Source organism: Dromiciops gliroides, chromosome 3 (genome assembly GCF_019393635.1).
Source record: "Dromiciops gliroides isolate mDroGli1 chromosome 3, mDroGli1.pri, whole genome shotgun sequence".
Classification (NCBI taxonomy): domain Eukaryota; kingdom Metazoa; phylum Chordata; class Mammalia; order Microbiotheria; family Microbiotheriidae; genus Dromiciops; species Dromiciops gliroides.
In genome coordinates this window covers 470,549,875-470,567,130 of record NC_057863.1, presented here as the reverse complement: position 1 = coordinate 470,567,130, position 17,256 = coordinate 470,549,875, and the positions used below count along the sequence as shown (strand labels likewise).

Below are 17,256 nucleotides of genomic sequence, written 5' to 3'. Positions count from 1 at the left end.
GTTCACACAGGCTCCAGAGTCTCTACAAGTCACCTTCCTTAGATGTCACTGTGATTCTCTCACTAGCAAGCTCTCTCGTTTCCTCTGCAGAGAGGCCACATCCACCAGATCCTCATTACACTCATCAATTCAGACCCTGCCCCTCCTCCAACAAATCCTTATCTGAAGCACTGAGGCATGAGTGATGACAGCCCCAGAAGTCTTGCCCATAGAACACTGGAATGGTAAGAGTTTGGTATAAACATGTACCAAGTCCAGGAGTTCACCTCTCCTCAAAACAACACGTGGACTCCTTCCTGCCATGGCCTGATGATCATCAAGCCTGAGTTTCAGGCAACATCTCTGGTTGTATCCCTTCCCTATCCCACTTTGTGACTGTTTGGGTCTACCCCAATTTGAGAGATGAGCACTGCCCAAATGTGGCAAATTTCCCCTGGTCTTCTACCATAGTAGTATTACTAGGCTGTTCTTATCTCCCCTTTGATGTTCCTACATTTGGTTGTCTCAAGTTAGACCATGTAGCTTTCCATTCTGTGAGTTAAAATGTGTTAAATAATGCCCTGCTGCTTTACATCACTGGCTGATCTAATTCTTCAGCTAAGTCCCAGTTGTAATGGACAGGGATATTAGGCCAAGCTATCTCTTACTGTTTCCAGGCCACAACAATTCCGGTACTATACGGTTTGAATAGGAGATAAAAATGGAGAGGCCTCTGGATTTCACCCTCCTTCTATCTGGGCAGAGGTTTCCCTCAAACCAGGGAAATCTTGGTAGACAACCCCAAAACAACATGGGGAAATTACCATGTGGAGAGAGTACTATATACAGGGTTCAGACAAGTGTATTTTCTTCAAAAAGTAGTCCTTAACCTGAGTTCGAATCTGGCCTCAGACACTTAACACTAGCTATGTGACCCTTGGCAAGTCATTTAACCCCAACTGCCTCACTAAAAAATAAATAAATAAAAATTAAAAAGTAGTCCTTAAGCGTATCTACCTCTATTCTCAGCAATGATCCAAGACAATCCCAAAGGACTAATGATAAAGCATACTATCCTTCTCCAAAGAAATAATATTGACTGAACACAGACTAAAGCATGCCATTTTCACTTTCTTTCATTTTTTTTATTCCCATCTTCTTATACAAAGTGACTAGTATGGAAATGTTTTACATAATTGCACAGGTATAACCTATATCTGAGTGCTTACTGCCATAGGAAGGGCAAAGGGAGGGGAGAAAGATAGAATCTGGAATTCAAAATTTTAAATAAAAATGTTTATTTAAAAAGAGCATCTATCTCAACCAATAACACAGCTTTCCCAGGCTTGGTGCCTGATGGTCTTATCTCTACTAGGTTTTTCTCTTCTATGCCTTCCCCTTTTATGAAGAAATGAGACACAAACTCTGAGAGGTTAAACAATTAATGGGAGCTTTCTCCCAGTCCTGGCACAAACGTAAGGAAACTTCTTCCCTTATCTCACCAACTAGTGTTCTCAGCTCTCTGCAATTTCTTTGGCAACTCATTTGTCTGACTACTCCATTTAGCTGCAGCAATAGCCCATCAAAGTCTCAGAAGAAATAATAAATGATGGTGATACGGATAGCTAGCATTTATATAGGGCCTAACTATGGGCCAGGTACTGTATTAAGTGCTTTATAAATATTATGTCACTTGATTACCACAACAATCCTGCAAGGTAGGTGCTGTTACCACCTTCATTTTACCTCTGAAGAAACTGAGGCAAACAGCAGTTTAAATGACTTGCACAGGGTCATATAGCTAGTGATTATATTAGACTGAATTTGAATTCAAGTCTTCCTGAGTCCAGGCCCAGCATTCTATCTATTATACTACCCAGATGCCTACATGGCAGAAAGAAGGAACAGAGAAGGCTCCCAGAGATTAAGCACACTATTCAACTCTGCCCACCCAATTGACTCTAAGATGAAAAAAGAACCTCTTCTGTTTTCTCTCTCTCAGATAACCTCAGAAATTTAAGTTTAAATGTGTCATCAACTGGAAAACTTTGGGATACCATCCACTTGAATATGGGTACAGGAAGAGTGGTTGGTCTTGTCAACTTCCCAAAAAACCCCAAAAACACAGTTATGGGGGCAGCTAGGTGGCACAGTGGATAAAGCACCAGCCCTGGATTCAGGAAGACCTGAGTTCATATCTGGCCTCGGACACTTGACACTAGCTCTGTGACCCTGGGCAAGTCACTTAACCCTCATTGCCCCACCAAAAAAAAAAAATAATCATAATAGAGTAATGGTGAATTTGAAAGAGTTCCCCAACCACAAAACTAGCTATGTGGCATCTACAAACAATTAAGTATTACAACTTTGGAGTACTACATCTAGAAGGAGCATGAAGTCAACTGCAAGGCCTAAGAAGCTGTTCATTAATCTTCTGTTTCCTGGCATTGGTCCCCTGCTACTCCTGAATTACTCTAGTGACATGTCCTTGATCAGACCTAAAAGGTTCTTCTACTGGTGGACTAGGGCAAAGCTTCTTAAACTGTGTGTTGTGACTCCACATAGTATCATGCAACTTAATGCAGGAGTCATGAAAAATTTGGCAACAGTAAAAGGTTATTGTATACCTATTTTCTATACCCAGATACTAGGGGTCATGTAAGAATTTTTCAGGCAAAAAGGGGTTGTGAATGGAAAAGGTTTAAGAAGGCCTGGGCTAGAACAACCCCCTGAAAATTCAATTCAACCATTATTTATTAAGTACCTATTATGTACAAGCACCTCCTGTGTATGAGCACCTGTTATCCATACACGGGAGAGGCACAAAGACAAAAATAAACCAATGCATACTCTGGAAGAGCTTGTGTTTTACTGGGAGTATGTTTATATATAATTTATACAATACACATTGATGTATATATACACACATACATGCACAGTATATTTATATGTATATATGTTTTATAGCTCTATACATACATCTATATATGCATATATAAAACAGAGAGGACCATAACATCACAAATGTAGCTTTGGAAGGGACTGAAGATGTCATCCGGTTCGACCACATGATTTTACAGATGAGGAAACTAAGGCTTAGAGAGTTCATGAGCCTTGCAAGGTCCACTGACTTCCCTTACAGCTCTCTTTCCACTTCACTGATTACAATTATGTACAAAATAATTGGACAGCTAGATGACACAGTGGATATAGTGCCAGGCCTGGAGTCAAGAAGACCCATCAAATCTGGCCTCAGACACTAGCTGTGTGACCCTGGGCAAGTCCCTTAAATAATTATAAGTTGGGGCAGCTAGGTGGCGCAGTGGATAGAGCACCGGCCCTAGATTTGGGAGGACCTGAGTTCAAATCCAGCCTCAGACACTTAACTAGCTGTGTGACCCTGGACAAGTCACTTAACCCCAATTGCCTCAAAAATAAAATAAAATAAAAACATTAAAAACTATATAATTATAAGTTGTAGAGAATACTGAGAACTAAAGAAATTGGGAAAGGCCCTGTAGAGGAGGAAGAACCTGAGCTGCAGGAAGAAATAGATTCTACTAAGCATACGTGAAGATACTACGGTCCATCTGGCAAAAGTCCAGAGGTAAAAAATGAAACAGCCTCTATGGGGAAAAATAAGCAGGCCACTCAGACTGAAATGGAGAGTGTAGGAATGAAGAATAATAATTTAAAATAAGACTACAAGAGGTAAGTGTGAATTAGCTTGTGCAGGTATTTAAATGCCAGACTGAAGAGTTTAAATATATTTCATCATAGAAGCAATTTGGAGCCATTGAAGATTTCTGAGTAGGGAAAAACATAGTCAGATCTATGTTTGGAATTGATTGGAAAGGAGAAAGAATGGAATTAGAAATATCAATGAGAAGGCTATCACTGTAGTAGAGACAAAAAATAATGGTGACCTAAACTAGGGAAGATGTTTCACAAGTGAAGGGGATGGATTCCATAGATATTGGGAAGGCAAAATCAACAAGACTTGAAAATTGGTTATTAGAGTTGAGAGAGAGGAAAGAGTTTTAGTTGACCAAACTGTTGCAAACCTGCATGCTTGGAAGGATGGTAGTGCCCTCAAAAGAAACAGGAAAATTTGGAGGGAAGAGACGTTTAGGAGAAAATATAATGCTTGTTGATTAGTTCCAATGACATGACTGGTTCTAACATTAGCAAGCTATTAGATGTTCTCCTCATTTATTACTTGCCTCCTGACTAAATCCTGACCAGTGATTTTGGGGACCCCAAATTTGGCCCATTCATCCCTTGATCCTGTTGTTTATGATACCCTGAGTTTATGACAAGTTTTCTACCAATGTTCTTGGCACTGATATTTTTAGCCATTTTAAAACATGTTACCAATAGTCATTTTTACCCATATTATATTTCTGAATTTATCTCCAGTCCCCAAATTAACATGTCCTTACTGAATTTCATTTAATTCTAACTACTTCTTAAATTTAGCAAGATAGTTTTAATTCTGATTCTCCAACATGAATACTCCTTTTTAAGTTTAGTATTAATTCATAAAACAAAATAAACCTATCTTGTTCATTAAAGTATTTAAACACCATTGGGGCTCAACACTAATCCCTGTGAATATTGTATAATGTTTTTAAAGTTATTCTATACTTGGTATGGTAAAATATAGTATTGTAAATTAAGATTGGAGAAATAATTTGCATAAATTTTTGCCTCTAGGTACAAAAATCCCCATCCCACTCAAACTTTAAATAGCTCTAATAGCAATTTCCAAAAGAGACACAAGATGGAGATATTGCTCCAAGAAAAATTATTTGTTTCAATGCCACGTTCAACTTTCCAAACTCTTAGAGACATGAAAAGTATAGAATTTTCTGTACTGAAAACAAGGGGATTCTGTGCAATGTATATGGAGCTGAAGCTACATTTATGATAACTGTTTATGGGGAAAAAGTATTTTATTTTTTGTGAAGTTATTCAAAATAATTTACTTCCAAATTTTCCCTTTGTTTATGAATAGAAATTAATATTTTACTTACCAATGGCATCCGTTCATAGATACGAATAGAAGATAATCTATCTACAACAAAGCAAACATCAGTAATTGATATAAAATCAAGTCTCACTACATTTCTAAGACATTCATATAATCACTCCTTTACCTGAAGGATTCCCATGAACTTTGGCCATTTTTTCTTGAAGACTTAATATTTGTTTTTCTAACTGATTATTAAGTTCAATTTGTGCTTCATAACGAGTTTTCCATTCATTACCTTTGTAAGGAAAAAGGACAAAAGCAAAATTACCAGTTTCATATCTCAATGTTGGCCTCTTATTCAATGTAAATGTCTAAGTGCTACAATTTATTTAGGATGAAAATATTTTAAATATACCACTATAACCCTTATAAAGCACTACTATATTTTTAGAATAATTTTCTTCTTTCTTTTATTTCAAGAATGTTTTTATGTTTAAAATTATCATCTATTTAAAATTATGTAATCTCAGATCTAAGAGTGCCCTTAGATGTCTTTTAAATTGTCCTACTATCGCATGAAGATGTTTCCCATGAAACACAAATGATGGGTTTAGCGTCTGACTTAACATTTCAGTGGATGAGAAGTCACTACCCTCAAAATACAGACTATTGTATTTTTGGACAGTACTGATTCTTGTGTGTGTGTGTGTGTGTGTGTGTGTGTGTGTGTGTGTGTGTGTGTGCATGCCTGTGCATGTGCGCACGTGTATGTGCAAATTAACTAGAAAACACACATATATAAACATATATACATACATATATCTATGTATGTCTATATATAGTTTAGGTAGGTGATAGATAGACAGACAAATTAATTGATTTCTAGTGATATGAAATGGCTTCCAAAGAATCTCAGAATCTCATATAGGAAGACCTTAGGGTTTATCTAACATAACTTGTACCTTTAACATTTCTCAAAAGTGACCATACAGCTTTCACTTAAAGAAATGTAGTAAATGGGGAAATACATTACCTCTAGTGAAAGTCAGGGGGGAAGTTATGTATTCCAAGTATTAAGGGAAGTGTCGTGAACTGGAAACCCATTAGGGGGATAGAAATTATAAAGTATATACCTGAGCCTCTACAAGTGTACAACTGTATGTTAACTTACATCATTATACTTTACTTGAATGACAAGTAAAGTATAAACTTTGAGTCCTCATACTCTTCCTATCCTTTTTACTGTACAAAGGACAAGAGACTCCACTAGAAATCTTTTCATTAGTCATATCCCAAATTTGGCAATCTTGCTAGTCCTATAAACTCTACCTCTGCAATATATCTTCCCACCAGGCTCCTTTTTAACTTCCATGGATTATTGTAATAGCTTTCAAAGAAGATTTCCTGTGTTTACTCCCTCTACCCCCTGCTTTTTTTCAAATGGCTGCCAGTCAACTGTTCTTTAAGAGTGTGTGTGTGTGTGTGTGTGTGTGTGTGTGTGTGTGTGTGTGTGTGTGTGAAAAGATCAGAGCTGAATAGAAAATCTGATATTCAGATGCAAGACTTGAGAGAAGTATAATAATTTGCACTCATGATGAAAAAATTGTTATCTACTTCCAGGGAGAGAACTAATAAACTCTGAGTGCAAACTGAAATATAATTTTCTCACTTTATTTTTCTTGCTTTTTTGGAAATATAGCTAACATGGAAATATGTTTTGCATGATTTCACATATATAATTGATATTATATTGTTTGCTTGATCAGTGGGTAGGAGAGGGGATGGAAAGAAGGTAGAGAATTTGGAACTCAAAATTTAAAAGGAAAAGAATGTTAAAAATAAATAATAAATTGAAATGTTAAAAAACCCACAACAGACTATGGGAATGGCAAATGATAATTTATCTTACACACACACAAATAAACACAACCCAAGCACAGAAATGGTATTCACAGAATGTAAAATGACCTGGAATAGGATCTATGGGAAAACAAGCATAAAAACAATACATGACAAAAAGGTATAGAAAGGTATCGACCTATGATGATGAAAGAAAATACTTCCACATCCACAAAAATAACAGTAAGTCTATTGAGGTTGAATATTATTTCACTATTATTTACATACTATTATTAACCACCAAAAATATAGACAGTTGTTGTTTCTCCTTCATTCTCAAAGAGGACCATGACATTGGGAGGTGATGTCATGACTTCCAGTGAATTGGATTTAAGTTAGGGAGGGCTATGCAAGGTCACCAGCCTCACTCTCTATTCTAGAGCCATTTGGGTCCAAGTGTCAAGATGTACATCAGGATGACAGGAATAAGTGTCTGAGGCCAGATTTGAACTCAGGTCCTCCTGACTCCTGGGCTAGCGTTCTATCCATTGTGCCACCTAGATCTCCCTTATAGACGGTTATTACAATATTGGTTGTACAGTCTTCTCTAATATTTTTCCTAGTAAGAAAAACATTAATATCTAGAAAAACAATACCTTCATCTTCAACATTTTTTAATCCTTCTTCCAATTCTACTATCTTGTTCCTGATTTCAATCGTTGTGAGTTGCACTATGTCCCTGTATAATTAAAGAAACTGATTAAATAATATTCACCATCATTCACCATACTGTAATAAGAGTAATGTACAGTAACATTTTACTTATCCAGGGCACATTTATCCTGACCCTTCAATTGCATATGAAAATTGAGAGAAAAAAATATATTCTGCACAACTAAAAGAGTCCCAAAGCTAAGCCATTGAAAGTGAAGTATTTCATAGGATAGTCTAGTAGGCAACCATTAAATACCTATTTACTCTTATTTTGTAAAAGATTCTAAAAAGTCTGGGTATCTGGTTTCCCATGCTCCTGTGAGAAAATAATTATTAATAATGAATTTCCTGGGGAGACCCAGAGATCAATTTCAGTCCTTTTTGGTACTGTCTCCCCAACACACACACACACACACACACACACACACACACACACACACACACACACACACACACACACACTCCAGAAAGTCCAGTTCTTCAAGAACTTCAGCAGATCTTATTTAGGATAAACCCAAGGGAACAAAAGAATGGAGATAGACTCTTTTATCTAGCTCAGTGATGGACTGACAGGATCAAACCATGCTTTTGCCCTTCAGGGAGAGTCTTTCCCTGATGTCATCTGTAGAGTGCATTTTAATTTAGACCACCTTCGTCATGTCAATCAATTGAATGATGCTAACCAATTAGCTTTGATCAATATAGAAGACCTGCCTCTTATCAAAAGAGGATAAAACCCTTGGCTATGCTAGGGCCTCTCTCCTGGTGTTCATCCTCTTAGGACAGTATAGGTTTTATAAGTCTTCTGAACTCTCCTTGAGACTATGTGCTATCTCTCTGAGAGATAGCATAGATCTTCTGAGGCTTTTCTCCTTCTCTTGCTTACTGCCACACAGTCAATTCTTTACTGGTATATATAATATTCATTAATAATACATGCTTACTGTCAAAACTGGTGCAATAGCAAATTAATTAGAAAACACAGTTTTAGCATAATAAAAAACACACCACAGAAGATTTTTAAGCAACAAATCAGAAAATGGAAGGGGATTGTTGCTAGTGCAAGCAAATTCAAAGTTGAAGTGACAGCTCAACAGGAAAGGAAAAAACTGAGGAAACTATAAAAAAGTAGACTAAAGAACTATAAAAACAGAGGAGCCAGGACTACTGCAGGGGGTGGCAGGAAAATGTCCAAAATACCTTAATAGCCATTAAAATATTACTGTATTGTACTTAATGAGAACTATCATAGGAGCAAGAGTTGGAAAAACTTGCAGAGAGCACCTAGTTCAACTCCTGACATTTAAAAATAGAAACACTAAAGACCAGAGGTTAAATAAATTCTCCAAGGTCATAGATAAACAGCAGGATCAGGATTTGAACCCAAGTTTTTAGACTCAAAATTCAGTGCTCTTTCCACTATAATACATAATGCTCATGATGACCATAAGTCAAATATAAAAGGTTAAGTCATATTCAATATAGTTTAAGACAGGTCTGTATGAAATGTGTTTTAGAAAGATTTCTGTCCGGAACAGTTAAAATGAAAAGTCTGGGTATTTGAGGAGATAAGCTTCAGTTATTTGAAAAATTCACCTATATACATATGCCTCACTCCATAATATGAAATGTTTCCCTAATAGCAGATGTAACTATGTCTCTATAAAAAATGGACCCAAATTTCTGTTTCAATTCAGTTCAATTAAATTAAAACATCTTAAGAACATATTATATGCTAGGCACTATTCTAGATGTTAGGAATTCAAATAAAAAAATAAAAAAAGGTCTCTACCCTCAAAGAGCTTATAATTTCCTGAGGTAATCCACCAGGTATATAGGTCAACCAATCAATCAATAAACATTTATTAAGTATTTATTATGTATTGTGAGAGTTAAAATTGGATATATGGAGCATTAATCTCTCCCTTTTATACTGTCCCTTTTTTATATTTTTATACATTTTTTTAAATTTATTTATACACACACACACCTCCCAGGCCAATAAGAAAAGGAGCTTCTGAGCTTTAGTTCATAATGGATCAGGTTTTATTGCTTGGGAATTAATTAGACCACAAAGGTGAAATCAATTAAGGAAATAAGGAAGTAGAAATGCAGATAGTCTTAACACTAAGCTTAGGGTTTTCCATCATTAACTCACCAACCCAGTCAGTCTGTAGTAACTCAGCAGTCACCCAAAACAGAGTACAAAACACGTGCTCCGCCAGGTCCCTGGACACCACCAGCCTGAACTCCCCGCACATGCCACAACTAAGTCAACCATCAGAGAGTGTGAACTTCTGTTCCCGCTGTCACTTTAGAGTTGGCATTCCGGAAGTTCCTTTCGTTTTCCTCCCCAAAAGGGGAGGTCCTTCAAAAGCAGCTCAGTAGCATATGCAATCTCAGGGTGGGCCAGGTGTGGCCCCTCTCAAATGATTCAGCTAAAACTTTCAATATTAATCTTTACCACAAATAATTTTTACCACGTTATCAGTCATTGTGCTGTTAGGATACAAAAACAAAAATGAAAGTTTCTATTCTCAAGAAGCCTGCATCCTATCAGGGAAGACATTGTGTGTGTATAGATACATACATACATATATATGTCTATACATATACATATGTCTATGCACATCTACTTAGATATCTATAGACAAATATATATATATATACACATATACACATATAATATTGAGCTAGACATTTAGACATTTCTGGACATCTATATCTATCTGTACACAGAAAATACAAAATAAATATAAGGTATCTTAAGAAGGAAGGGCACTAGCAGTTGGGAGGATCAAGAAAGGATTCCTATAGATTTCTTTAGTTGAGTCTCAAAGGAAGTTAAGGGAATCCACAAGGGAGGGAGAGAAGGGAATGGGTACTAGTTAGCACAGTGAATATAGAGCTAGACTTGGAGATAGCAAGACTTGAGTTGAGAGCTACATGGAAGATGGAATGAAGTTATTAAAGACTTGGGCTAAAAAGACCAATTAGGAGGCCACTGCAATAATCCAAGAGAGGTGAGAGGGACCGGAACTAAGGTAGGGGTTGTGAAAGTTGTGAAAAGGACAGACATGGAAGAAAGATTTGGCAACTACTGGCATATGTGGAGTTGGGAAGAGTAAGAATAACGCTAGGGGCAGCTAGGTGGCACAGTAGATAGAGCACCGGCCCTGGAGTCAGGAGGACATGAGTTCAAATCCCGCCTCAGACACTTGACACTTACTAGCTGTGTGACCTTAGGCAAGTCACTTAACCCCAATTGCCTTACTAAAAAATTTTTTTAAATTAAAATTAGAATAATGCTGAAGCTGCAAACTTAGGAGACTGGGAAAGTGGGGATGCCCTTGACATTAATAAGGAACTTAGGAAGAGGGTTGGGCCTAGAGGGGAAAGATAATGAGTTCTGTTTTGAAAGTGTTGGTCTGGGACATGCTATTTGACATGTGCAATAGGCATTTGGTAGCTCAGAAGAGAGACTGTGGTTGGCTGTAGAGATCTGAGAGTAACCTGTATAGCAATGACAATTAAACTGAGGGGAGCTGACCTCTATAAAAAGAGAAAAGGGCCCATAACAGAGCCTTTGGGGGGTGCACCCATAGATGGGGGAGGAAAGATATAGATGATGATTCAGCAAAAGAAATTGAGGATAGAAAGGTAGGAGGAGAACCAAGGGACAATAATGTCAGGAAAATCCAGAGGAGAGAGTATATTGAGGAAGAGATGTTAGTTAACAATGTCAAATACAGCAGAGAGCTCAAGGAGAATTAGGAGTGAGGAAAAAAACCCCACAACAATCTGATTTGACATTTAAGAGGTCCTTGGGGGGCTTACTAGAGAGATGATTTTGGAGTAAGCAGTTTCAGTTGAGTGATGAGATAGGCAAGACAGACTTGCAAAGGTGTGAGAAATGAATGGGAGTTCAGAAAATGAAGAATAGCTTTTCCTAGGAGTTTGGCTGAGAAATGGAGGAGAGATATTATGATCATAGTTTGAAGGGATGGCAGAAAATAAGTTATTTTTAAGGATAGAGGAGAGAGGCATTTTTGAAGGCAGCAGGGAAGGAACCAGTAGGTAGAGTAAGATTTAAGATTATAATGAAAGGTAATGATTAAAGGGGCAACCTGCTGAAGTAGACAGGAGGGGGTGGGATCAAGGACACCTGTGACCATAGATTTAGGGAAGGAAAGGACCTTAGAGGTCATGGAATCTAACCCCCTCATTTTATAGATTAGTAAATTGAGGCAGAGAGAGGTTAAATAACTTACCTAAAGTTACCTCTGAGGAAAAAATGTTACCTTGGTAAAAAAGGGCCCATGTTATTATCAGAGACTGGAATAAAGGAGGAGACAGTAAGGGATGATAGAAAGAGGTTTTAAGACAAAGAATAAGGCAACTCTTTGTGAATAGACTCAGTTTTTTGTTTGTTTTCTAGTTTTTTGTTGTGGAAAATAATAAAATAATTTTATGATTAAAAAAATCATATGGGGGCAGCTAGGTGGCGCAGTGGATAGAACACCGGCCCTGGAGTCAGGAGTACCTGGGTTCAAATCCGGCCTCAGACACTTAACACTTACTAGCTGTGTGACCCTGGGCAAGTCACTTAACCCCAATTGCCTCACTAAAAAAAAAAAAAAAAAACCATATGAAGCAGGTGGTAGGAGTTTGATAACGACAGTGGATAACAGCTGCTTTAAATACAAAACAGAGTAATGGTTTGTATTTGTTCCTAGAGGCACTAGCTAGCCAATTGGGTTTCTTGATCAGGGAAGAAACATACCAAATGTATTCTTGTAGGTATGGGGCTAAGTTGTGTTCTAACTGCCTTTTAAAAAAAAATTTTTTTTTGGTGGGGCAATGAGGGTTAAGTGACTTGCTCAGGGTCACACAGCTAGTAAGTGTCACATCTGAGGCCAAATTTGAACTCAGGTCCTCCTGAATCCAAGGCCAGTGCTATTTTCACTGAGCCACCTAGCCACCCCCATAGAAAAGTTTTGAAGTACAGACAAGGAGAGGAGGAATCCATGACAGACAGACTCTATTTTCTCAGTAAACTAGAAGATGATATTTACTTTGAAATGGTGATAGAGGAGACAGTAGGAAAAAAGGAAAAGATTGAGAAAGCTGCTGAGGAGAGTGATAATAGAATCAAGAAAGAATAAAGAATTTTGCCATGTACCAATGAGGGGCCAGTGGAGATTAGATAATATGAACTTGTAGTAGACAGTCAGCAGTGTTGTAATTTAAATTGAGGCCATCACCCTTCCTACATTTTCTTTCCTTTATCATCTTGACACTTTGGTGAACCAGTTCAACTCTTCTTTGTCCTCTTCCCTGAGTCTCTTGCCCCCTTATCCCACCTCTGATTTTACCTTGCCATGACCTAGCCTTGTACTATTTCTACCATCTGCTGCCTTCAGTCCTATCTACATGCTGCTGAAAAAAGAGAGAAAAATAAGAACACTAAATTGTGCTTACTGAATCCACTACAAATTTATCTTACATAATCTCAACTGGGTCTCTACTGCAGCAGGTCAATCCTAATTAACTCACTATGCCACCCAGCACAAGTTTTTCCAAACCTTTTCATCCCTGCTTTCAAACACCCACGGTTCCTCCTCCCAGATAAGAACCTTGCCTCATATTTCACTGAAAAAAATTAAGGTTGTTCATCAAGAGCTCCTACTTCTCCTGTTCTTATCTCACATCTCCCAGATGTCTTCTGGCACTATTTCCTTCTCCATATCTGTCTCACATGAAGAGATGGCCCTTCTCTTTGCCAAGGTGACCCCCACCCCAAAATGATCCCATTTCAGACTGTCTTCTCCATTAGATTATCCACACAATTATCCCCACTATCATTTATCTTCCATCTCTCCCCATCTACTGGCTGCCTACAAACATGCTCCTGTCTCTTCCACCTTCCAAAATCCCTCAACTTAATCCATTTCTGTAATCATTTCACATCTCTTCTTTTTCTCCTTCAGAAGACTATCCACATTCCATGACTACTTCTTTTCTTCTACTCTTTTCTATGGTTTAGCTTCTAAACTCATCATTAAACCCAAACTGTTCTCTCCAAAGTTACCAAAGAATTGCTAAATCCAATGTCCTTTGCTTTAATCTTCAGTCTTCTTGACCTCTTTGCAGCCTGACGTTATCATCACCCTCTTTTCCTTGATACTATCTTCTTCCTAAATTTCTATGACACTACTCTAGCCTGGTTCTCTTCTTGTCTTTGCTCCTTTGCTGAATCGCCATTCAGGTTGTGTCTACTGTTAAGTGTCCCTCAAGGCTCATTCCTGAGCTTCTCTTCTCCCTCTACTATTTCTCATGGTGATCTCATCAGTTCCCATAGGCAGAAATACATATATATGCATACACACATGTAAGCATATATGTATATGCACATATGTGCATACATGCACAAATATATCCGATATAAATATATATCCAGTATATGTGAGATATAGGTGTCTATATATTCTGATCCCAATTAAGATTAATAAGAATGAATCCCCTATTCACATATATTTAAAGTCACACTATTACAAATTATAATTATATTATGGAAATTAATTCCAAACCATATATACTCTGATCTTGGTTAGTGCAAATGAATTCCCCAAGTGGGCGAATGTATTAAAATTCGCCTTACACAAAGTTACAATTATTTGAAATATGGCAATTGGTTCTAGGCCATAAATAGCCCAATACCCCTTACTGTGAATGAATCCCCCTGAAATAGGCGATGCAAATTCAAAGGACACGCTCAGTTCACCTGTTTCATTGTGAGTCACCTCAACCTAATCCTACTTTGGTACAAAGGAGACATATTCACACAGGGGTCACAAAATTCAAGATCATTTGGGTCTAAAGCTCTCATTTTTCTGATGGGGAAACTGAGGCCCAGAGAAGGTGAAGAGAATTTTTCGAGGCACGCAGCTCGGGTGTCTTTGGGATTTGGACGCTGATACTCCTCCTCAGACGCTCTAGGCTATCGATGGAGGGGAGGAAGGAGAAGGCTGGGAAGAGGGGCGACAGGAGGGGCTTACGTACATAGGTATGTACGTGCTCCGAGGGCATGTCCCCTAGGAATAAAGCGTAAAGGAGTTCTGCCAACACAGGCCACCCCAGCTACTTCCTAGGGGCAGGTGGCTCTGGAGGGAGTCTCTCTCACTCTCAATTCCATCCGGGCTCTTTCTCCTCGTTTCTTTCCAACTCACTTCAATCGAGTTTCCTCCAGTAACTCCAATCTAAGGCGATCTGTGGTCCAATTGCACAGGGTGTCCCCTCTTCCTTCCCCCATAATTTGAGATCACTAGGCTCCCGCACCTTTTTGGTCGAGGGGCCGGTTTGGAAAGACGAGCGAGGGACGAAGGCCCAGGAAGCCTCCCCGCTGAAGCGGCGCCGTCACTATGGCGAGCACCAGACTCTATAGTCACGTAGCCCGGACCCTCCCAGGCCCGGCTGGAGAGACCTGACGACCGGCAGCCACCGCCCCCCAGCGCCCGTGGAAACTCCCCCGAGGATGCAGAAGCCGGGACGATGGGAAGCATTGGACAGGGGCTGCCGAGAAGGGGATGCGTAGACGGAAGGGAGGGGGAATTCCGGGCACACTGAGAAATGCCACGGGACCGTCAAGCTCTCCCGCGACGCCCCCATGTGGACCGGCAAAATCTGAGAGAAAGATGAACGCGCTCTCGAATTCTGGGCGCCGGCACACTCGATAGCTTTCCCTGATTGGTGAAGTAGAACAATACGGCCCCGCCTTTCGGCTCGTTGATTGGCGAGTGCCGGTGTCAGTTTCACTGGGTAGCGGATTCTTGAGCCAATCTCGAGAAATTGCCTGAGGACCGTTCCTTGCTTTCTGTGGGCCCCTCCCCTCGCTCCTCCCGCCCCCCACTCCCACCCCGTAGGTGTCACTCAGCTGTTGGATGACCTTGGTCTAGTTTACTTAACTGCCTTTAAGAGAAGAGGGAGAGAGGCTGTCCCCTTCCTAGCTCTTATCATAGAGCAAAGGTCATTTCCCTTCATCCTGGGACAGTTTCCTTAAGATTAGGACTTTCTGTAGCCCAAAGATAAACCTCCTGATTTTCCCCAACCCTTGACCTTAGTTTGTATTAATTGATCTCCTTTGGCAACCTGTGAAGTAGGGGATGGAGACTGGCAGGTCCTGGCCACAAGGATCTTACCCACGAGATACAGAATAAACAAATACATACAATCTGGGGATCATTTGATATTTGGTATGAGTTTGCACATTTCAGTGCTTGCTGCTCACATGAGTGGGAAGAGAGCAGAGAGGAATGCTTCTCTGTTTTACTGAAGAGGAAACTGAGGCTCACACAGATAGTGAAGGTCTTTTTACTCCAAGTCATGGTCTTTTGGGTATATGGCTTAGCTTTCATTTCCTGAGAGCATGTGGACCTTAGTGATTCAGATATTTTCAATGAATTGTAAAAAAGGGCTATTTACCATATCTAACTCCGAAGGAAGGCATAACAGACATCTCCATCCTCCTTTCCCCTCTCCCCTTCTTCTGCCAGAATTTATTATCACATTTATTTTGAGATACTGCAATTCTGCTTTGCTCTTAGAGCACAGTGCTGCCTTTGGTGTGGGCATGCCATGTTGGGTGCTCCTGTGTCAGTGTCTCCCATGTCTCACAATTGATTCCAAAGTTCTTCAGAGAGACATTGAGAGTGTCCTTACATTGGTTCTTCTGACTTCATTGTGAGTTCTTGCCCTGTGTGAGTTCTCCATAAAATTGTCTTTTAGGCAAATTTACTTCTGGCATTTGAACAATGTGATCAGCCCATTGGAGTTGCACTCTGGTTTGAATACTTGGCAGTTCAGTTCAAGAAAGGACCGTAGTGTCTAGTACTTTATCTTGCCGGGTCATCTTCAGAATCTTTCTAAGACAATTCAAATAGAAATGATTCAGTTTCCTGGCAAGGCACTGGTAGACTCTCCAGGTTTCAGATTCACACAACAATAAGATCAGCACCACAACTCTTAGACCTTCACTTTGGTAGGCAGTCTTCTTTCCCATACTTTCCTTCAGTATCTCCCAAACACTAAGCTAGCTCTGTTGATACATGTTCCAACTTCATCAGCTCCCTGGAAAGTATACTGCCAAGATAAGTGAACTTGTCCATAGCATTCAAAATTTCTCCATTTGCTATAACTGATGTTTCCCCATATGGTTGGTGTGGTGCTGGCTGGTGGAGAACCTGTTTTCTTAGTGTTAATTGTCAGGCCAAAATTAGTGTAAGCAGCAGAGAATCAATACATAGGCTGTTGCATTTAAACCTCAGAGATTGCACTGAGTACACAATCATCTGCAAGCAAAAAAATCATGCAACTCCTCTCCTTTCACCAATTACTAGTTCCACAATCAACAAACATAAAGGAATTATCAAAGAAAACCCATCTATCCAAATAGGTAGCAAAACAGAAATCAAGGAAGGTATACATAGGAAAAAAATATATCCTAGACAACACAGAGTGAAGGAGCTCTCCTATGAGACTGGGGTAACTCAGCTCAACTAAGAAAGGGAGTCTTAGATCCCATCCAAGGAGAAACTTCCCAAAGTTTCTAGAGTAGCAGGCTAGGGATAGGGACATGATAGAGACTGCCAGTTCCACTTGTGTCTGTCTAGAGTCTTCCTTCAGTAACCTGGAGTGGAGTCTCCCTCTCCCATCTCTCTCAAAGCTGGAAGCCAGAAGCACCCAAAGCAACT

General features: G+C 39.3%; 1 protein-coding gene across 1 annotated transcript in view; it reads right to left on the bottom strand.

Annotated features, from left to right (window-relative positions):
• CCDC169 (coiled-coil domain containing 169) overlaps window positions 1-15,161 on the bottom strand; it is a 79,738-nt gene extending 64,577 nt beyond the window's left edge. The window contains exons 1-4 of the mRNA XM_043997031.1: window positions 14,846-15,161; window positions 7,450-7,532; window positions 5,139-5,249; window positions 5,016-5,056 (exon numbers count right to left, since the gene is read on the bottom strand). Coding sequence (XP_043852966.1) covers window positions 5,016-5,056; window positions 5,139-5,249; window positions 7,450-7,532; window positions 14,846-15,069 — 459 coding nt within the window. The 5' untranslated portion in view covers window positions 15,070-15,161. The remainder of the gene's footprint in view (window positions 1-5,015; window positions 5,057-5,138; window positions 5,250-7,449; window positions 7,533-14,845) is intronic.
• Between the last annotated feature and the right edge of the window lie 2,095 nt (window positions 15,162-17,256).